Consider the following 23,722-nt stretch of genomic DNA (forward strand, 5'->3'; position numbering starts at 1 on the left):
TTCAAAAAATGCATTTTTTAAAAAACAATAAATTTTATAAACTTAGTAAATATTAAAAAAAAAAAAGCTGGAATGTCTAAAAAAAACTATTAACTTTTTTAACAAAAAAAAAAAAAAATCAACATTTTAGGAGCATATAAGCATATTTTTTCAAGTGAATGTATACATATTTCTTATACTATAATATCCGTAAGTATATTATACAAAAGACACATTTTTATTTGCTAATCTATAAACACAACAGAATAAATATCTTATTCGATACAAAATAAAATATAAACAACAAAAAATGCTACAAATTTCAAAGCGTTTCATGTCTTCGTGTCAATATTTTCATATTTTCTTCAATTTATCATTTTTCATCTCTGCAATATTCACCACAATTTCTTTCAAATCTACAAGAAAATTAAAAAGAAATTTATTGATGCAAAAACACTCACAAAAATACATATGTGATTTACATGTGAATCACATGTAATTCATATGTGATTTACATGCGAATCACATGTAATTCATATGTGAATTACATGTGATTTACATGTGAATTACATGTAATTCTTATGTGATTTACATGTGAATCACATGTAATTCATATATGAATTACAGGTGATTTATATGTGAATAACATGTGATTTACATATGATTCATATGTGAATCACATATGATTCATATGTGAATCACATGTAATTCATATGTGAATCACATGTGATTTACATGTGAATCGCATGTGATTTACATGTGAATCGCATGTGATTTACATGTGAATCGCATGTGATTCATATGTGAATCGCATGTGATTTACATGTGAATCGCATGTAATTCATATGTGAATTACATATGATTTACATGTGAATCACATGTAATTCATATGTGAATCACAAGTGAATTACAATATGCAATATATGAAGCTATTCTATGTTGCACGATTGCAAATATGGGTGATCGTATTTGAAATGTTTCATCTAATAGATTTTATATTTTTTAAAGCCAATACTAACCATGGTTTTAATATTAACACAATATGACCAATACTGATAAACAGTGATAGTTAAGAGTGACAAGATATTGTGAAAGACTACTAATTTCTGAAAACATACCCTAATTTTTTTATTCTCATCCATAATAACACATAAATACTGCTCATTGATCCATGCCAATTGACATCAATTCACATATGTGAAAGGCATAATTGACTGGGGCATTTTGTCGAACACATGGAAGGCGTAAATGATTTCAAAAAAACTTTATGAAACATACCTAGCTCAAAACAAAGAGATACATTAAACATATATGTGATTGATTGATACCAGAATCGAATGATGGAGAATCAATTTGTATTGAAAATGAAACAAACCAGAGAAAGAAGTGTAGGCTAGTAGAGAAACAAAACAATTAACCTAAAATCAGCAAAGAGAAGAGAGATAAGAGAAACAAAACAATTAACCTAAAATCAGTAAAGAGAAGAGAGAGAAGAGAAACAAAACTATTAACCAGAGAAAGAAAACTCACCAAATTTATAACAATGGCGTATGTCCGCTTTACGAACCCTAAATCGGCCCTTGGATATGCCTCTTATCCTTCGGAATCATGTAACTTTATCATGTTGATAATCTGAGGCTTCATAACACTAAGATTTCAGAAGCATCAAAAGGATGAAGGATTGAATGTGATTCGACGGATGAGGCCCGAAGACGATGGATCGTGGGTTCCCAGAGAGTGAGAGAGCGTAGAAGTTAGCGTGATTCATTTGATAAGAGGGTATGGATTTTGTTATCCTAAAATGCCCCCGATTAATTTAAAAAAACATGCCCTCGTGCCTTTTCTTTCCCAAGTATTTACAAAAATGCCACAAAAGATCCTAACCATTGCTTATTTTGATCTAACGATCCCCATTTGTTTCTCGGGTTCTCGGGAAACTATAGGTTCTCAAATGATTCTTCCTCTCTCTCTCTCTCTCTCTCTCTATATATATATATATATATATATATATATATATATATATATATAACCAAACTATAGGGTCAAATATGACAATACAAAATTACCATATATATAAATAAAGAAAATGAATAGTAACATTTCAAAATTGGAGTTTCACGGTTAATTTCTATATTTATAGAGTGTAAAATAGAATTGCATTGAAGAATTTTCTATATTTTACACTTTATAAATATAAGGTAAAATCCAAATTAAAATTAGGTTAGAGATGCCCTAAGGACTTCCCCTATAAATGCCCATTAGAAGCAACAACATAGAGAAAAACCATATCAACAATACTATCACATACACATATACACTCTATAAATATAAGGTAAAATCCAAATTAAAATTAGGTTAGAGATGCCCTAAGGACTTCCCCTATAAATGCCCATTAGAAGCAACAACATAGAGAAAAACCATATCAACAATACTATCACATACACATATACACTCTTTCTCAAGTTCCACACCCCTCTCCTACATACATATCTCCGAGTCCAAACTTAGGCATCAAAATGTGTGATGGAAGACACCTCGATAATACTCTGGACTCTTCTTGTTTTGTCTTTGGATACCATGCTCAATCTAGCTTAATGGAGACCGACGTAACATCATATGCTATAATAATTTATACGATGAAAATAATTTTGTTATTAGTTTACACTTTGATATTTTAATCTAATAGCAATTAGTCAATCGATGCAAATCATGCAATTAAGTTGATCTCATATCAATTTATACATAAAATAAATTAACACTATATTTAAAAAAATAGTAATTTTATTTTCAAGATAAAATATTTAAATAGTTAAGTTTCTATTTAGCTTTGAAAGCCTTAAAAAAAAGGTTAAGAAAAATCACAAAAATTCCACCCATTTTACAAACTTATATACAATCTCTAGAGTAGATTTAAGAAAAGTAAATTTATACATGCAAAACACGTTGAACTTCAAAAACCTTACAATATTGTGAAAGGTACGTCTAAAATATAAAACTAATATCTAAAAACTGATATATAGAGAAAAGATATTTAGTTGGCCAGGAACAATGTATAATTATATTATCCATTTATATAACAAAATTTCATCTAAAAAAACAATATAGTTATTTACCTTTCTTAATGTTTTTAATTATATCCAATGTGAATAAGGTTGGAGGGAGTGGTGTCGCGCTCCCTCACGAAACCGCAGTGACACGTAGGTCCCACCTCACCCATTACCACAAAAGTGTGGCATGGACGGCTCAACAATTTTGGAGGCTCTAAGCGAACCAAAAATTTGGGGCCTTTTGGCCTTTACTATACTCGGAAATCGAAAATAGATGAGATGAATATTTGCATAAATCAAAATCGGTAGAAAAATGCAAAGTCGTTTTAGCTTCATGAGTGCAACGATCGTTGATTTATTCTTCTGTTTCATTTATTTCATTTACCGGATTGAAAATTTTAATAGACTAAACCTTTGGACTTTGGAGAATAGAGCTCCCTTTAGAACTGGGGCCCTAAACCCTAACTTAAAAAACCTCTATACAGAGTCGGCCCTGAAGTGTGGTCTCATACCACACCCAAGGAGTGGTGCCACACTCCTTTAAATTATTTTTATTCTTAAATAAATAAAATTTTAAGTTTTAAATAAAAAAAAAATATTTCATTAATTAAAAATAAAAACCATTACAATAGTTAAAAAAAAATCCTAAGAAATTAGAAAATAAAAAACTAGAAAGCTTTAAACGTACAACTTAAAAAAAACACATCAAATAATTAAAACTTGGAAAACAACTACAAATTAACCACGATTAATGTAACGTTTTTTCGCATCTTCCTTCATTTGCAAAACGATTTGAAGCGCATCCCCGGTTAAATTTGACGTGTCCATCGATAGCACTCTCAGGTCGATGTCCCTTTGTTTCCGATTCTTTCTATCTGAAGCAAGTTGCAAAAATTTATCCATTCTATCTTTTATGCCTTGCACGTTCTCGCTCATTTCTTTCAAGTCATCCGATTCCGACACTTTGCTCTTGCCTTTATTTTTGTGTTGTCCCTTCCCATTGGTCGGGGAAGGGAGGGGATGGTGACACTTGAATGGACTCATCTTCGTTGAGGTTAAAACCAACACGCGCATCCGATGAAGCGTGTTCGGATTCGAAAGTTTTTGACCGTTTTGATCCGCTATCGATGTGCTCGTCGCTTGTTTTCAGTTTTTGCCATTTCTTGTTGCTTTTAAGTAGATTCCAAACTTCAAAAAACTTGAAAATCTTCTTTTGCTTTATTTGATAAATGTTAAAAGTTTTCTCCAAAATCACTTTGTCACTTTCGCCACTTTTCCATTGCCGTTTCATGTTATATAAATCGTTAATCAACATCACATCTTTGTTCATCTTTCCCCATTTTGAGTACACCTGATGTTTAGTATGATATGGTTCCAAGTTCATTCCTTTGTGGAATCGAGCTCTAATGCACATCCAAAACGATCATGTTTTTGGTTCCCTCTCGTCTTCGCGTCCTCTGAATTGTCAATCCATGATTGTGCTAATACTAACTCTTCTTTGAGGTGACCACGCTTTAGCTTCCGCCTTCTCTTTTCTTTTATTTTCTGGTTGAGAGGGTTGAGTTTATGGAACAAATTCTGGTTTAGATTCGGAAATGGGTGTTTGTATTTGTGATTGTGTTTCCGGAACAAACTCTAGTTGGGAACCTAAATCAAAAGGATCAAAATCTTGGTCAAATTGTGGTTGGGTTTTGGAAATGGTTGCGTAGGATGTGGTTGTTGGATATGTTGTGGAAAATAGGGAAGCATACCCCCGTAGTGGTAGAAAGGAAGCGAATAAACCGGTTGATCGAGTGAAGGTCTTTGAGTTGTGGGTTTTCTAGTGGGTGTTTTTTCGTTGGTTGGATTTTTGGAGGATGATATTTTTTGTGGGTTTGAAAAGAGAGAAGATGGTAAAATGTTGATGAGTTTTTTTTTTGGTTAAGTTGATAAAGTATATATAGTATTGGTAATAAATAAATAAATAAAATAAATAAAATAAAATATTTTTTTGAAAAATGATCGTTTAAAAACGGTAAACCACGGAGCCAATCAAAATTAAGCAAGGAGCACACCCCTGGAAGGCCGCAGTGCGGCCTAGACCGCACCCAGGGGCGGTGTGCGTGATGATGTGGCGGGTGGAGTGCGGCCTAGACTGTACCTACTCCCTCCGGTCTAAAATTGATATCGGGTCGGTACGGTCTTTTTCTAATGTTTAGCAAGGTCGGTGCAATCTTTGAGTGTCTTTTTTTTTTGTGTCAAGTTTTAAAACCGTGTCTTCTATGGTGTCAAGTTTTAAAATATTATTTTAGTAAATAACATTGTGTGAAAAATTAGATTATTATAAGTTTAAAAAACAAGCTACTTTATCGTTACTCATCTTCTCTAATACAAGACATAAAACCATAGACAGATCCCATCTCCCATGGGCCCTTATCAAATGCTTTATTTTTCATCAAAGATAAACATGAAATTTTGTAAATTGCCTTAAGGGTGTTGTTTGGTCCGTAGAATGTTGAATGAATTTGAATTGGAATTGGAAAATGAATCTGTCATAAATTTGAATCCAATTCCATATGCTGTTTGGTTGGTAGGAAATGAAATTGAAATTAATTCCAGAATTTGTTTGGTTCGCAAGAAATGAAATTAAAATTCATGTAAAATGACATAATTACCCTTTTTGCCTGTTTTGCTTAATTTTATATTGTTTTCTAACTTATATGTAAAATACATTATGAAAATTATAAAAACAATAGAATTTCGACGGTGGTGGCAGTGGCGGTGGTGGCGGCGACAGTGGTGGGTGGCAGTGATGGTGGTTGCGATGGTGGTGGTGATGGTGGCGGTGGCATTGATTGTGGTGGTGGAAGTGGTGGTGATAGTGGCAGTGTCAGCTGGTGGCGACAACGACGACGATGATGGTGCTGGTGGTAGCAGCGGCGGCTAATGGCAGTGGTGGTGGTAACGACGATAGTGGTGGTGGTAGTGTTATTAGTGGTGGTGGCGGCGGCGGTGGTGATGGCATTGATAGTGGTGGTGGGTAATGGTCATGGTGGTGGCGGCGGCAATGGTGGCGGTGGTGGTGTGTAATGGTCATGGTGGTGGCGGCGACAATAGTGGCGGTGGTGGTGGGTGTTGGCGGCGACAACGATGGTAACGGTGATGATGATAGTTGGTGGTGGGTGGCGACGGGGTGACAGTGGTGGGTGGTGGTAGTGGTGGTCGGTGACAGGGGAGGCGGCGGCAGCAACGACGGCAGTGATAGTGGTTGTGGTGGCAGCAGTGGTGGTGGTGGCCGATGTGGCGGCAACAGTGGTGGTGATGGTAGCGATGGTGGTGGCGGTGGTGGTAGCGGCGGTGGTGGTGGTGGTCAGTGATAGTGGTTGTGGGTTTTCTGATAAGTACAAAGGGTATTTTTGTAATATGTTACTTTCCTTGATGAGAATGAATGTTTTCCATCCAACTTTGGAAGGAATGCACTTTCCTCCATATAGTGGAAAGTTTATTTCATTTATGAATCCTTTTTCCTTCTCTAAATCCAACCAAACGCATGTATTCGAGGGAATTGAAATTCTTTTTTCTCGAATTCCATTCCTTTTCCGCCAAACAAACGGACCCTTATTGACCCTAAAAAAGAAGAGGCTTTTCTTTCTGAATTTGAAACGGTGTAGAAAATAAAAAGAAAACTAATGAAAATGGCCCTTCAACTCATGGATGATGGCTAGCCATTATTAAAATACGTAAGACGACACCGTTTTTATAAAGCAAAAGCAATTAACATCAACTTCACTCTCACCACCAATATGGGATAGAATTTGTAACATAAATACCACAAATAATAATAATAAAATTTGTCTCTAATTCAGTAAAGACAGGTTCGCTCATTGTTTACTTACATAAAATTGAGAAAAAAAAATATTTAACCCAATAAAATATTATCATCATTCATTTCTCAACTTGTATTTCACAACACCTTGACATCAATTCATCAAAACCTCCATCTCCATTACAAATATAACACAAAAAGAATGTAAATAATTTGATCAACTGAGTTTATTCGTCTCCAAAATCCACTTCCTTACTTTCTTTACACATTCCTCATCAAATCTTATATACAACTCCTTCAACTTCAAATTTCCCTTCACTAAAACTGAGTCAACATGTTCTTCATATCTCTCATATGCAACCGGAACAATAAGAGCAACAAAAACACCTGTCATGAAACAACATAACAACTTAAATAATCTTTCTTTATAACTTTATATGGATGTTTTTTTACTTATTCCACCACTTAATGAGAAAGAAAAAAATAGAAAGAAAAAAAGTCTTACTTGTGTAGCACAATGTTCGGAAATCAGTTAGACTTCCAATAGTTGAGATGATAAATAAATATGCAGCAACTTTAACAAACATTTTAGGGTCTTTTCCAAGTGCAATATCATGGGATACAGATAACACTGTGTTTATTTGTTCACGAATCAAAGCTGCAGCTTCATTTGTTGTTTCTTCTGACAGCTGTAAGTATGGTATTGGTGGTGTAGGTCTGTTTGTCATCATGTTTGCAAAGATTTAAAAAATGTATATAATTTCCTTTTTTTTTTTAAAAAAAATTGAAGTGTAATAATGATCGTGAAGATAAGGGCTGAAATCTATGTTACCTGTTGAGAATTTGTGCTGATTTGGCCCAAAGGAAAAGAATGAGAAGTAGGAGTAAGAGAACATTGGAGACGTATGATAAGAATGTGTAATCGGATCTTTCAAACATCATCCAAGAAGCTAAAGTTACTATGAATATTCCCAATGTCACATTTGTATGCCTCCATAGAATCACATCTGCAACTGATCAATGCATATAATAAGACTTTGAAAACATACATAGTTACTTTCAAAAATACACATCAAAACACCCTTTAGGAACTTGCATCAATTACGAATTTGAATTTTGTATCTTGAGAACTAAGGCATACCCAGAATCAAGATCAAAATGACATCAAGATTCAAGACAACAGAGCTGATCGTATCTTGAATTATGATCAAAACAAGATCTTGATTAATGATAATCATTACCCATGAATGGAAATTTGATAAGATAAGTTTGTACATTGAAAACAATTGAGATTAAGGCCTCTTCTAGTTTTGTTCTACCATTAACTAAGAAAGATAAACCGATTGTTTTGAATTTTTCAAGTCGAGCTAAAATCAGTAGTTATCATATTTCACTTTGACGCAAAAATTGAAGTTGAAAGCAAGTTAGAAGTCAAATTGTACACTTCTATCGGGAACCAAGAACATTGTTCAAGATAAGAATGGGATCCTGACCCATCAATCAAAAAAACCCAGGAATTTAAATCCGATATGCGATAAGAATTAAAAGGGAAAAAAAGAAGGTTTCAAATCAGAAAGACTTACAAAGTCCGCCTCCGAGAGCCTGATGAACACTTGTTTGCCTATTGAACAACAATCGATCTGATGAACTCATTAAGATTCTGCAGAGCAATCAAAGATCTCAAAGTAAATCCTACAGGGGTTCGATATGATTTTGAAAAAGGGAAAAAACTGTAAAGGACTGTGTTCACCTTTCTGATAGTATTGTATTGCAATTAGAGTGTTAGGGTAGTGGTGGGTGAAATTTGTGGGGTTTGAGAGCTGTAAGATTACAGCCTAAAAGATCAAAAAGCAAAAATGGGTCTCTGGTTTGGCTTTTCTTTCTATAAAATGATGAGAGAGAGATATAAAAGTCATTCTTCCCGTGAGTGACCGGGTAGTCTCTATACTATACACATACATTACACAGGGACGGTGAAGACGTTCCTACCAATTTCCCGTGAGCCGAGTAGGACCCACAGACCCAATAAAATAATTTAAATATGGGTTAAATTCTATGTAGTTAATATTTTGAGGCCTACAGACAACAACATTATACTTCGGAATCCCATAAAATGGATTAGATATAAATGTGAATAGTTGTGTCTCAATTGATGGTAATATATATATATATATATATATATATATATATATATATATATATAATATAGGGAGAGAGAGAGGGTAAAATCTCTCGACCTACAGGTGTTAATTTTAAATAAAATTAAAAATTTTAATTAATTATGTAATAAAGTAATATATCATTTTACAATTACTTTTTGTTCACTTTTTAATTTTATTTATTTTACATTTCCCCCCTTACAAGCTTGTTGGGATTTTTGCTGACATGAAAAAAGTTTGAAAGAATGATGAACATAAGACTCGAACTCGAGACCTCTTGAGCGTATGTCTGCGCTTTATAGTGAACCAAACAAAGCTTTTGTAACTAACATTACTTTAATTACAAAAGTATGTACAATTAACGATACCTTACTTACATTTTTGTAATTAATGCATTGTATATATCCACATATACATGTTAACTAAATACATTGCACTAATTATGAAAATATTTATGAAAATATTTATGAAAATATAGTTAAGGCATGGTTAATTATATATAGCTTTGTAATTAAAGTAACATTAATTACAAATATTGTCTAGTTAATTAGTAAGATGCATCACACATGCATACACCTTTTTTCCCTATTTGTTCAATTTCTTTTTATAAGGTTTTGACTTTCATATCACATAAACAAAAAATGACACTCACATTCAAGGAAAAAAGATAAGCCAAGTGACATTGAAAAATTGCATGAAAATTATGTGATTAAAAAAAAAAAAAAAAAAAAAAACTTTAAGTAACATCGAGAAAAAAATTGCAAACGTTAGGATTTGTTTGCAAGTTTCATTTTTGGGGAACTTGGAAATTGGTGGTAAAAGGTATAGAAACATAAAACTAAAAAATCGAATTAAAGTTATAAGGTATCATCAAACAGAAAAAAGATAAAAATGTACAAACTTAAAGTTTTTTTTTTTTTTTTTGAGAAATATTCATATTATATTATCAGTATATAAAATTAATGTTATCAAAGCCCAAACTGAAAGAAGGCGCCGGCTTAGGTCAGATTTATTTCATGACTTCCTCCCACATTGGTGCAGATTAAAAATGAGAGCAGCTATATAAGGAGTCGAGAGAGAAGAAGAAGCTTTACCTTACTTGAACAGGATCTGTTCTATAGGCTCGTACCTCTGTATTCTTGATTCCTAAGAAGACAGAAACCCATGTCTGGTTGATGAACCACGACCATGTAACCAGAGCGTGATTAACAGAACTTCATGGTCTCGGCCATGGCTCAGTAGATGATCGTTGTCAGCCCATCTCATGGTCCTGGCATGGTTACATGGTTGTCTGACAGACAATCTCATCTTTTTTTTTTGGTTCTATTTCTCCATGATTCCTCATTACAGTTGACATAAATTTCGTTCTTTCATTTGTATCCAGTATCAATCCATCTCCCTCGTTTGTTATTTTAGTTATTGTTATATGGAAGGTGCTGAAGTTATATAGAAATGTGTCCAAATTAGAGCTGCAGACCAAGTGTTTGATGAAATGCCTGAAGGAGATTGCCTTTTCTTTTTTGCCTTCTTCTACAGTCAGGTAATGATTCATTCCCTACTTTGATCATGAGTGACTGAGGAAACTAACAGGTTGGTGTTTGTAGGAAGGATGATAATCTGTATGTTGCTGGGCTTTTTTATGATTCATGGCCTCATGTGATTGTCAAGAATGGGGGAATTCTTGAGTCATTGAATTTGTTTAGGAAGATACAATGGAAGGGTGTAAATTGTAATCCGTTACAAACAATGTGACACTATGTGCTGAGTTTTTTTGGTACATATTATAATTGGACTGGTTTATCAAGATGATGCTTTTAAAAATCTATGAATTATAGCAACAACAAAATTTTGTAATTGTATTGATTTTGGATGTTCAGTTGACCAATTGTTGACCTTCTTTTGGTGTTGTATTTGTAATGGTCTTCTCGTACGAAGATGGGGGTTTTGGTGTTAAGGTGTCATCGAAGACAAGCGAGAAATGACAGTTTATAACTGCAATCATTCAAGGGACAATTTCTTATTTAAAAAAAAAAGAAAAAAAGAAGAGAGGATAAAATCATAAATTGTAATATTAGAAACAAATGCTAATATAAGAAGAAACAAAGCTTAAATTTAAAGTTAAAGACTGGGTACGTTATCTTTTACAACAAAATAGAGTGTTAGAATATGATAACCTATTTATTGGTCATGTATTTTTAACTTCATAGCTTGTCATGTTTTCGTATTAACATACTATATGTTATATGTTTTCAATTATTAAAAAGTATACATTAAATTACATTTAATAAAAAAATCTCAAAGTAATATATATCTAACTTACTAAAATGTTATTTAACAATAAGATAAACTAAAAGTACATATATTCGAAAATTGAAAGCCTATTATTTGAAAGCCTATTCCAAATTAGATATTTTATTATTTACAGCACTAAAATATTATTAGAGATGTTTTATTACAAAGAAATAAGTATAAAAAATAAGGGATGGAAGAAATACCTAAATTCAATGGGAAAAACGGAAACGGAAACGGAAACTTTTGGTAGGAGTTTTTGGTTGGTTACATGGTGTAACCTCCTTTCTACAGTTTATCCTATCTTATAACACCTAAATATAAATTCTTCTTAATAAATAAAGAATTTTTTGCTACTTATCAAATCCTTATGTAAATTGATATATGACATTTTATTGATTTTTTGATTTATCTAATATGCCATTTGTCAATTTATTATAATGCCACCTAAACAATATATATACTGCCAGATGCATATTGTTGAATGAAAACACAGGTATACAATGTTTGATTTCCTAAATATATATGCAAATCAGAAATCAGAATTATAATGACATTTTCTTGATTTCCTAAATTTTAGTCCATATATAAAACAAAAGATAGTTTGAGTTCATAATAATAGGAAAAAATGTCTATTTTTGGAACCTGTAATCACACACCACTAATAATGAATTATATTCAAATTTCAAATTAATTCAATTTCTATTAATAAAAGAGTAGCACATTGCCACATGTCAATCAATTAGAGCTTCACATTAATTATTTGTCACTTGTCATTTTAAGGTTTTTCCTCATTAATTAAATTCCCACTAATTCACTCCTTCATTTTACACATATCAAACACGTCAACAAAAAAATTATTTATAATATCTATTGCCTAATTTATTAAATTTTTTTTTATCATAGCTCAATAATTACCTTATAATTTGATTAAAATTATTTTTACCTTTCTAATCCGTGGTGCCCACGAGTTATAAACTAATATATATATATATATATATATATATATATATATATATATATATATATATATGGTTAGGTTATTTTGTTTTCACTATTTATTGTGTGCATGTATGACTGATTCTGAACCAATCATTTTAGTTATTTTAAGAAAGTAATTAATGCATATTACATGTTGAAGATATAATAGATATTAATTACATCTTCAGCATTTAATATGCATTAATTACTTTCTTAAAATAACTAAAATGATTGGTCCAGAATCAATCATACATGTACACAATAGATAGTGAAAACATTTGAACCTAACTCTCTCTCTCTCTCTCTCTCTCTCTTATATATATATATATATATATATATATATATATATATATATATATATATATGATTTTTATTTTCAGAAAATCATATGATATATGCTAATATAAATTCCATATATATATATACTTTACAGTATTTAATCTGTTTTGCATCTCAATATCAAGATTACTTTGCTGCTTTTGATATACTTTCATCGCCTACAACTGCTAACAAAGGTTATCTCTTATGCTTCATCTACATCTGTACAATTCTTCTCCTCTTCCTCATTCTTCTCTCCTGAAATCACTGTGTTTTGTAATAACATCGAAATCATTGTGTTTTGTAATGAATCACTACGAATTTGGACTAAATTGAAAGAAGCTCCATGTATTAAATGGAAAGTATTACTTCAACAATGTAAATTGCATTGCTATTTCCTGTTATCATGTGTGTATTGTCCCAATTACACCAAAAATTCACAAACCTTTACATGAATATTTATGTTTTTTTTTCTCTGTACATGTTAGGAATTTCATTTTATTACAAATAATAGCATCTCACTTTCTTTGTGGTCCGTTGCATCTGTACAACACCACCCTACTTCATTTTTTCCATATGTGCTTCTTTTGCATTTTTTTAATGTATGAGTGGATTGGGCCAATTACTATCATGTTGGATAAAGATAGTATATTTATCTTTCTACATGGGTTTACTTATTATATTTTGTCATTGATTTGTTTCAGTTTTGCATATAATACTTAATCATCCATCTCATTATATGCAATCATTGATTTATTTAATGATATTTGTAAATGCAACAAATCTAAATATCATCCTACTTTTAATGTCTCTATATGTGTATGTCATTAATATATATATATATATATATATATATATATATATATATATATATATATATTGTTTCTTTGTTTTTGTTTCACATGATTTTGGATGATGATTCCATTTATGGTTCAGGATTAAGAGTTGTAGATGTCTACTTATCTAATTAGTTATATATAGTGGGCTTTTTGCATTTGCAGTTTCATTTTATTACAGGTTCACGGGTTGATTTAAAAAATATATAATTTTTTTTATGTATAACTTTATGTATATTACCCTACACCATATAATTTTTTTTTTGTTTGAAAGCAAGTCGAGTAGTCGACAACAATGCATGTAATCAACACCCATCAAAGTGTTTTGTGTTCCCTATTTCAAAACATGTATTACGTGAACATAATGGAAGTACAATACCCAATGAGGCAATGACATCGGGTACCCACCATTTGGTTTTGGATTCGGATCCAGGTTGTGGTTCCTAAAGTTTGAATTGATTGGGCTTAATTCAGAATATTTGTTTTTAAGAATTGTTTTATGTCGGGTACGCTAAATAAGTTCCACAAGACCTAAATCCTATGCACTTCAAATATATTGAAGTTTAGATAGTTTCATGCTACATGCATATGGTTAAAGTGGGCATGATATTTAAGAAGTCGACGTTCCAAAGCCTGATTGTTGTCAAAATATGTTAAAATGGGTCCAAAGTTGGTTGAGAATGACCAATATGCAGTCAAAATCATATTTTTACTCCAATGAATTATTTGCTTATCATTCTCAATTTTGTCAGTGTAATAATCATAGTTTTTATATTTCTTTTACAACTCATGGATCCAACCGAAATCACAATGATTAATGATCTAGGTCTCTTAAATGACAAATACACTATTAAGGTCTGAATAATCAGGCTTTGGAAACAAACAACTTGGTAGAAACCACATGAGACACGACAAATCGGAATGATTTTAATGGATGAAGAGTTATTTAAACTGAATTGCTTTTAAACTATTTAATGATTTCATAATATCATATAATTAGTTATACACTATCCATGTTAATCATATAGTTGTTTATTAGTTATTTACTCTTAGCATCCTATTGATATGATTATTTTTTTTTTTTACAAGTCATTTAAGGAAAAAATCTCTATATGGCTGTTTTTCCCCTGCTCATAAAACTAATTTTAACTACTTTTAAATATATAGTTGTTTATTATTTATTTATTTAATCGTTTTTTGAAGGGCAATAAAATTGAATGCACCGTGGACAAATCATATGTGATATTGGGGCAAGCACTTGAAGAATATGTTGATGTTTACATTCATAAGCCAACACTTGGTTTATATGTTGATGATGTTATGAAGTTCGTTGACACTCAAAACAAATTGTTCGTTTTCGATAAAACCCTCTCGTAAAAGTATTTTAACAATACTTTGGCTGATATTAGTAGATGCTACTCGAACCACACTTTTTCTATACATATCGACATTTCGTATAGAGGTTATTATGTCAGCAATAGTATCACTACCCATGATTAATTAAAATTATTGGTGCTTGTTGGCCCCATCAGTCAAATAAAATAGATCATTCCTTTGGGAAGAACCAATCAAAGAATTTCTTTATATCCATTCTAAGCGTTCTATTTCGTACGAATAAAGGATACATGGGTAGCTTACAAAATCTATTTTTTAATTGTCTTTCTTTTCTTAAATATTACTAAAAGAGAAACCTTATGACATCATCTTAAATAATCTGGACCATTGATTGTATTTCAATTTTATTTTTTCCATCCTTAGATCAAATTGCTGACATCATCTTCCATATATGGAATGTATTTAATTCCAATAAATGTTTTCCAATCATCAATCAATAACTTACATTCGTTGAAATGGAATGTATTTAATTTCATTAAAAGCTTTCCATATTTTACATCTTGAATTTTCAGTTATGAAGATTTTAATATGGTCAATTTTAAAAACATATTACTAACAAATCATTTCAATCAATGCCTTAATATCAGCTATTAATATAAATCCGTTTATATTAGTAAACCATTAATATAAAATCTTTATTTATTAGTAAATCATTAATACCGAAAAATCATATTCAAATTATCACATACATATACGATTCATCATCGAATCCGCGACTCACATTTATTTTCAATCGTTTCTTTTCTTCAAACCTTCTCCTACAGCATCGTTAATATTGCTTATAACTTCCATCATCATTCTCTGCTATAAACATTCGCTCTTGTGCGCTAGAAGGTTAGTACCTTCTTTCGCTTTTATATTTTTTTAGATTATTTTTTGTTCCTATATCAAATGTATGTATTCATATATTTCGATTTTCTTTATCACAAATTAAATGAAATCAGTTAACTACTTTTCTGAAACTTTTCAAATAAACATGAAAAGATATTAGGTACTTTTAACAAAACAAAAATTAACTATCTTGGGAACTGACATTAATTACAAAAATGTTACTTTTATATATTAGAGATGATTATGATTTTTTAAAAATTTTTATGTCATAAGAATCCGATTAATTTTGGCATGATTTTAAAATATCATTGAAATTATTATGTTTTTGTATATCATATCAACCTACTTTTTTTTATCTTTGTATAGTAACAATAAAATTTATTAATTTACACAACATATATAGATATTTCAAATTTTGTAATATTATTATACTTTACAAAATACAACTCCCTCCAAAATAAATTTTCGCCGGTAATTTCATCCATAATTTCAACAAATTTAAATTTGTATTTTCTTTATATAATTTTTTTTTAATGATCCTGATTTTTTTTTCTCCAAAAGTATATCAAACATTTACGTATTAGATAATGCTGCCCTATTATAATTATTATTTTCCAAAAATATATTCGTTTAATGAGGAATTTGATATAATAAAGGAAGTGAATGTTAATTAAAATGAGATATATATTTCATAATTATTACATGAGTTTATTAAAAAAATTAATATCAAGGTGTAAACATTAAGCATTTTTAAAGTGAAATTTCAGAATACATACAAACGATGATGTTGTACAATGAAATATAAAATTGAATAGACTGAAAAAAAAACACTATTAAAGCAATCAATCTTGAAAATAACATAGTTATGAAAAATTATAATGTAAGATAAAAATTATAAGATATTAGGAGATTTGTAAAAAGTATATTTAGTAAAAGCGTTACAGTTATTAGAAAAAATAAGACCGTTAAGATTAGTGAAAATACAATATATAAACTAAATTATCACAATAGTAATGAAATGTCATTATTTGATATTTCATATAAATGAAAGATATATCAAATTACATTGATGATATAATAAAATTATTCAAAGTTGCGCCAAAAACTAATGCGAAGTTCTTGCGAACACCAAATAAATAAGAACAAATATAAAAGCTAGCATTTATATTTATAATCAATTTAAAATAAATCAATCATGATTTAGAAAAGAATCTACATTGACGATATACTAAAATTAAATCTATATAACATTTATCATTTTATAAATTATATTACATAACTTTATTTGAATAAATGAAATAGTTGTCAATATTTAATGCAATAGAAAAAACGGTATATTGGTTGTCAATATATGTTTAAATTAGGTAATATTATTATGCAAGGAACGTCTAATTAAAATGCTTATAAATATATAAATATCATAACTATATGAGACGATGAAAGTCGTTCAACTAATAAAACAAAAAATGATGTCTACAAAGAGATCTTTTAATGATTATATATATTTATCGTTTTCAATGTATTTTCTACACATTTCAATAATACCAATAACCATATATTTTTTTATAATCATTATACAATATATATATAAACGATTATATGTTTTTTTATGCGTTTTCCGCGTTTAACGCGGGCTATAATCTAGTTTTCTATTAAAAAAAAAAAGACGATTAAAACTAATCAGGTCAGGAACGACGAATCTCTTTATGATAAACAGATCCGTTTTGCAAGTTCGTTATTACGGGTAGTTCCTACAAAGTATCAGACTAATGACGTATACAATACTTGAATTCTTGGTGTAGATGCTACATAGTTGGTTCTCATCCTTCAGAGACTACGAGTGTAATAGGAGCATCCGTCGACAAAAGGATCACCCTAAGATGATCATCTCATGAAATAGGAGCTAATAAAAAGACCCGCGATTCCGTAGAAAGACATCACAATTCCTTGTGGAAAAAAAACTATTTCCTAAGACGGAAATAAAGATATCAAATTTCTACCAAGATAACTCGAGGTTCCAACCAACAAGAATCCTAATGAACCTAAAAAAAGGATAACAGCCCAGCAGAAATTACTTGTTTTTCGAGCCCCCGTTATAGGTTCTATCCATATATGTTCTGATCGACAACTCATACTTGATCCAGTTGATTTTTTTTGGAATTGAGAGAATAACCGAGCCGGATCTGGTGTATCATAAGAGATTTGTCTTTTTTATTGATTCCTATGGATTGGATCCAAAACAATTCTTGAATGGGGTGTTCGTAGAGCTATTTACTCGATCGCAGACATTTCTGGAACACCTCTAACAAAGGGACAAATAGTCAATTTTGAAAGAACTTATTGTCAACCTCTTTCAGATATGAATCTATCTGATTCAGAAGGGAAGAACTTTTGAGAAGAGTTGCTCTTTGGAGAGCACAGTACGATGAAAGTTGTAAGCTATGTTCGGGGGGGGGGGGGGGGGGAGTTATTGTCTATCGTTGGCCTCTATGGTAGAATCAATATTTTTCCAATATACCACTAGAATAACCAAGTGCATTCGTTTTAATGGGCCCAAGAATTATTTCGCTTTTGCAAACTTCCAAGATCTTATCAATAAGGTTATCCCTTCAACTATTTCTTTTGGTAAGTTCATAATGTTGATTTCACATTTTACATCTTATAATATTTGTATATAATTTGTCCATCCTAACACTAATTATATACTAACATTTTCCATCGTGTATATTATAGATGTCATTGGTAATGTTTTTCAATGCTATCCACTTAGCCTGCAACACAAAAACTGGATAAAAAAATTACATTGAAATTGGAAGATGTAGAGTATGTTTCTTTCATGACTTGTGTATTATTAGTTTTAAAATTGTTGATTTAATTCATATACATTTAGGGACGACAAGTGTTTACTACTTTGTGGGGAGATTACGCTGAACAAATTGATTCATATGTATCCAAACACGGGGGGGATTTGTAATGATTATTCAATGTGCTAAGTGGATGAATCACCGAGGTCCTTTTATTAATACAATGTTTTATCTTTACCATTTTCAATATTTATATAAGAAATAATTTAATCCAACATTTTTTTCATCTTATTTTCAGGGCGTGCATATGTGAATAACACATATTTAGCAACAAAGGTATTCAATGACGAGCAAGTTGAAGAAATTATTGATTTCAAAAAAAAGTTTGATTATATTTCAATCGAGTCCTTTATATATTACTATTAACCTAAATATATTTTTATTGATGTTATACTTACACTTTATTTGTAAACATGTTGAATGAAAAAGAAAGTGGATCGGCTTCTTCATGTTCTCGTGCTACGTCTTCCATCATGTATATTGTACATGATCACTTTCTTAAAAATAATTTGTTCTACCAAATTTCCATGATCCATGAATTAGATGAGGTATATTTACATTATTAAATCTTAAATTAGTAATAATTAATTTTACTAATTCACCATCATTGATTATTACTATAGGGGAGTTATGCCATCATTCTTGGCACAATCAAGATGTTTGAGGGTATTCAACAATGGTACTGCCCAACTTACAAGAACCGTAAGAGAAATGTTTGAAAAATGCCCCTTGAACAATCCAGTGTTTTGGACCATGTGGCTGAGAATGAATCATGGGTATGTACACATGAGAAGTGCAAAGGACAAGTCATAGGTGTTGAACCAAGGTATCATAAGAAATTTAATATTCTTTCATTATTGTATTTATCTAATTTGTATTCTTTTATTTGTTTGTTAAATACCTTAGTTTTATGCTTAAAATTCGAGTACAAGGCTTGGTGGGAGTAGTGACACTTACTCTGTTTGACGAGGATGTTAGAAGTATTCTAAACATTTATGCATCAGATTTGATAGAAAAGTATGAAAAGGTATATATTATAAAATCCAAAATATAAAATCCATAATTTATTCTTATCATTTCTACATTTTAATTCTAACTTTTGTTTAATTTACATTTTTTTGTAGATGGGTAAGAATGTTGATTTTTCTCTTGAGATTAATGAACTAATTGGTAGAAAAATGGCTTTCATAGTTATAGTTAAAGGCTTTACCTTCAGAAGAAAATACATCCGTATCTCAAAAGGTAACATTAATTTTTATATATAAACTATAATTCATTTCAAGAATAATGTATTTATATCTTTAATCAAGTTTTTTTAAACAAATAATTTCGACCATGGTGATCAGAGTTTTGTTTGTATGAGCTATCATGCAAAATTATGGCAAAATGAAGCCCTTATAGGCAATAAAGATGGCAACAAAACATATTTTTTCAATGTGTTGTGGTAACGGAAAGGTCGAGCTTCCTGAATTAAATCAAGCACCTGAAGATTACCAAAATCTGTATTGTTTTGTTCATCCCAAATGGAAACATTTTCTGAACAACATTCGTCTTTTCAATTTGATGTTTTCATTTACATCGATGGGTGGAAAAGTTGATTCTTCAGTTAACAAAGGCAAAGGTCCATATATTTTTAGACTTAGTGGTCAAAATTACCATTGTATGGGCAACCTTCTACCTATAGATGGATCAAAACCAAAGTTCTCTCAACTATACATATATGATACTGAGAACGAACTTTCAAATAGACAACATGTTTTCAGGTATATATTCATGCTTATTTTTTTTTCTAATAATCCCTTTTTTTAATTATACTTATTTAACATTACACAAAAAGATGGGTGCAAATCAACTTCTCAGCAACTTGATATTGAAATCATAAGATTTTTGAAGGTTATGTTGGATTCAACAAATGGGTTGGTTAAGTGTTATAGAATGGCGAGAGATTGTTTTAATGTAAGTCCTAATATATATCTAAAGTTACGTCTTATAGGAAGAAGACAACAAGATGGAAGGACATAAAACCTACCTACCACTTCTGAGGTTGTTGCTTTAATTGTTGGTGACATTGGTAATTTAATTGATAATAGAGATATCATCGTAACAACTAAATCAGGCAGTCTACAACGTATAAATGAATTGCATCATGCTTACCTTGCTCTTCAATACCCACTGCTCTTTCCTTATGGGGATGATGAACATAGAGTTGACATCCCTTATAAAGGTGTTACGTGTTCAACGAATAGCAAACGGTGTAACTGTACAATGAGAGAATTATTTTCTTATAGAATTCAAGACAGAGTTAATATTTTCTCATTAATTCTGAATTTAAGAAGGTTTTTTCAATAATTTTTGGTCGATGCTTATACGATGATTGAAAGCGAGTGACTATATTACATACGTAACCAACAAAAATTTATTCGATGCGAATCCTATGAAACTTTACGAAACATGAAAAACAATGGAAATGCATATATTTTGAATATTGGACAGTGTGTGATATTGCTTTCTGCTTTTACTGGTGGTGCATGCTACATGATGCAAAACTATTTAGATGCCATGTCACTTTGTAAGTGGTTTGGCTACCCAGATTATTTCATAACTGTAACATGCAATCCAAAGTGGCCCGAGATTCAAAGGTTTATTACTGACACAAACCTCAAACATGAAGACAGACCAGATATCCTATATAGGTTGTTCAAAATGAAGCTAGATTCATTGATTAAAGACTTAAAGAAAAAATCTTTATTCGGTTCGATCGAAGTAGGTAACTTATATTAATAAGGCATTGTTTTTTTATATATTTTGTTGCTATGTTTTTTTTTTTTATTTTTTCAAAATCTTATAATACGTCTCTATGTAAATAAATTTCTAGTTGTTTATACGATGGAGTTTCAAAAGCGCGGCCTACCTCATGCTCATATATGTCTATTCATGCACTCTGATTACAAGCTCCAAACCGTTGAACATATTGATCGTGTTATTTCTGTTGAAATTCCAAACAAAGACGACGATCCAAAATTGTATGCACTTGTCATCGAGTTCATGATACATGGTCCTTATGGTAGTGATAATCCTAAATGCCTATGCATGATTGATAACAAGTGTTCAAAAAACTTTCCGAAGACATTCATAGAGCATACTTCGGTTGATGAAAATGGTTATCCAATATATAGGAGACATAATGATGGATCTTTTGTTGAAAAGTATGGTGTTAAGTTAGACAATAAAAGTGTGGTTCCGTATCACAAACTCCTTTTGAAAAGATACCAAGCTCACATTAATGTTGAGTGGTGTAATCAGGGTGCTTCCATCAAATATTTGTTTAAATATATTAACAAGGGTCCTGATAGAGCTACTGTTTCGGTTGTACCAAGCAACAACGCATATGATAATGATGATGTAGTTGACGAAATAAAAGACTACTACGATTGTAGATATTTGTCTGCATGTGAAGCTTCATGGCATATATTCAAATTTGACGTTCATTTTAGGACTCATTTTGTTGTGAGGCTTCCTGGACAACAAAATGTTGTATATGGTGCCGACGATGATATTGAAGATGTCCTCAATAAATAGTTTGTTTCTTCTTCGATGTTCTTAGCTTGGACGGAGTGTAATGAACATAATAAGGAAGCACACAAACTTTCTTATGTTGAATTTCCTACCAATTTTGTTTGGAAATTGAAGGATCGTTGTTGGAAGCCAAGATAATTTTTTTTTCTATCGGTCGAATTCACACTGTCTCTCCTAATTTTGGCGAAGCATATTTTTTGAGAATCCTTTTAAATAAAGTCAAAGGTCCGAAATGTTTTGCAGACATTCGTACGGTTAATGGACATGTGCTGAAGTCTAATAGTTTGTTTAGACTGTTATTTTTCACTATTTAAATTAATGTTTTACTTATTAATGCAATTGAGGAAGCAAATCATTCAAGTTCTGAATATTATTAATGCAATTGAGGAAGCAAGTCATTCAGGTTCTGGAAATTATTTGCGTTATCTATTTGTAACTATGTTGAAGTCTAATAGTTTGTCTAGACTGTACTTTGTCTGGGAAAAAACTTGACAATACTTATCATATGGAATTCTCTACAATCAACAACTAAGATTAAAGACACAAGGTAATATGTTATTTTTCACTATTTAAATTAATGTTTTACTTATTAATACTTACAAAATATATTATATTTATTCAATAAAAATTATTATATATATTTTTATATATTAACAAAAGCTTATTAACCTTATTATTATCGGTAAGTTTTAATTTTATATAGTTATATATCTAAAAAAATTAACTTGCAAATTTCTACAGGTTTATCGCTTTCTGATGATCAAGTTAAGAACTTGACACTTTATGAGATTGATTTTTTTTACTCCAGAACAATTGAAGCCTCAAAGATTTTGATGGAATGCCTTACCATGATCATGAGTTTGTATCTTCTTCAAATAATCTATTAATTACAGAGGAACTAGATTTTGACAGGACGACTCTATTGCAAGAGTTTCATCAGCTTCTTGGTTCATTAACAGATGAACAAAGAGGTGTTTTCGACGATATTATCATAAATGTTAAACAAAAGAAAGGAGACGTCTTTTTTGTTTATGGTTACGGAGGTACAGGGAAAACATTTCTCTGGAAAACATTATCCGTTGCTTTAAGTTCGGAGGGTGAAATCGTGTTAAATGTTGCTTCAAGTGATATTGCTTCCTTATTATTGACAGGAGGTAAGATAACACACTCTCAGTTTATAATCCCTTTAAATCTTATTGAGGATTCGTTTTTTTCTATAACGCCAGAAAGTGATGTTGTTGAATTGTTAAAAAAAACATCATTGATTATCTGGGACGAGGCACCCATGATTCACATGCATGCCTTTGAAGCTTTAGATAGATCTTTGAAGGATATATTGGGTTTTGATCTTCGTAGCAACTCAAAATTTCCATTTGGAGGAAAAGCAATTGTTTTTGGAGGTGATTTCAGACAAATTCTACCTGTTGTTCCTAATGGAAGTAGACAAGACATCGTCAATGCTTCAATAAGTTCCTCCTACATTTGGTCAAATTGCAAGTTCTTAAGATTAACAAAAAACATGAGGTTAAGTCTTCAAACATCTAATATTGAAGAAACAACCACATTTGCAAACTCGATTTGGGTTTAATTACATATGATTTATTATTATTATTATTTTGTAATATGGGTTCAATTATATACT

General features: G+C 30.9%; 2 protein-coding genes, 1 long non-coding RNA gene and 1 other non-coding gene across 7 annotated transcripts; 3 read left to right on the forward strand and 1 right to left on the reverse strand.

Moving 5' to 3' along the window:
- Nucleotides 1-6,841: 6,841 nt before the first annotated feature.
- Nucleotides 6,842-8,779, reverse strand: LOC145054918 (reticulon-like protein B12). Of its 4 annotated transcripts, none has more exons than XM_079003186.1 (5): nucleotides 8,582-8,779; nucleotides 8,415-8,491; nucleotides 7,664-7,838; nucleotides 7,337-7,548; nucleotides 6,842-7,218 (listed from the first exon to the last, which is right to left on the reverse strand). In XM_079003186.1, exons 2-5 carry the CDS (start codon nucleotides 8,482-8,484, stop codon nucleotides 7,049-7,051), a joined length of 627 nt encoding a protein of 208 aa, XP_078859312.1. In that variant the 5' UTR covers nucleotides 8,485-8,491; nucleotides 8,582-8,779; the 3' UTR covers nucleotides 6,842-7,048. The 4 variants fall into 4 exon arrangements, with proteins under 4 accessions (XP_078859312.1, XP_078859311.1, XP_078859313.1 ...); XM_079003185.1 differs by having other exon boundaries at nucleotides 7,664-7,844; nucleotides 8,582-8,778; XM_079003187.1 differs by having other exon boundaries at nucleotides 8,415-8,779.
- Nucleotides 8,780-9,976: 1,197 nt separating this feature from the next.
- Nucleotides 9,977-10,794, forward strand: LOC145054919 (uncharacterized). The gene is made up of 2 exons (XR_013685005.1): nucleotides 9,977-10,530; nucleotides 10,595-10,794. It is a non-coding gene; the product is annotated as an uncharacterized LOC145054919 (long non-coding RNA).
- Nucleotides 10,080-10,291, forward strand: LOC145056249 (small nucleolar RNA U3). Its single transcript, XR_013685778.1, has one exon. It is a non-coding gene; the product is annotated as a small nucleolar RNA U3 (small nucleolar RNA).
- Nucleotides 10,795-22,918: 12,124 nt separating the features above from the next.
- Nucleotides 22,919-23,668, forward strand: LOC145050752 (uncharacterized). The gene has a single exon (XM_078998951.1). It carries the CDS (start codon nucleotides 22,919-22,921, stop codon nucleotides 23,666-23,668), a length of 750 nt encoding a protein of 249 aa, XP_078855077.1.
- Nucleotides 23,669-23,722: the final 54 nt, after the last annotated feature.

Source organism: Lactuca serriola, chromosome 5, assembly GCF_051521515.1.
Source record: "Lactuca serriola cultivar US96UC23 chromosome 5, Lser_US96UC23_V15, whole genome shotgun sequence".
Lineage (NCBI taxonomy): Eukaryota > Viridiplantae > Streptophyta > Magnoliopsida > Asterales > Asteraceae > Lactuca > Lactuca serriola.

What these genes read in the sequence shown, in the direction of transcription:
- LOC145050752 (XM_078998951.1), top strand. Translation starts at nt 22,919, where the DNA reads ATGCCTTACCATGATCATGAGTTTGTATCTTCTTCAAATAATCTATTA.
- LOC145054918 (XM_079003185.1), bottom strand. Translation starts at nt 8,484, where the DNA reads ATGAGTTCATCAGATCGATTGTTGTTCAATAGGCAAACAAGTGTTCAT. An exon ending in TCAGCACAAATTCTCAACAG is followed by an intron (nt 7,549 to 7,663) that starts GTAACATAGATT and finishes GATGACAAACAG; the next exon opens with ACCTACACCACCAATACCAT. An exon ending in CCGAACATTGTGCTACACAA is followed by an intron (nt 7,219 to 7,336) that starts GTAAGACTTTTT and finishes GTTTCATGACAG; the next exon opens with GTGTTTTTGTTGCTCTTATT.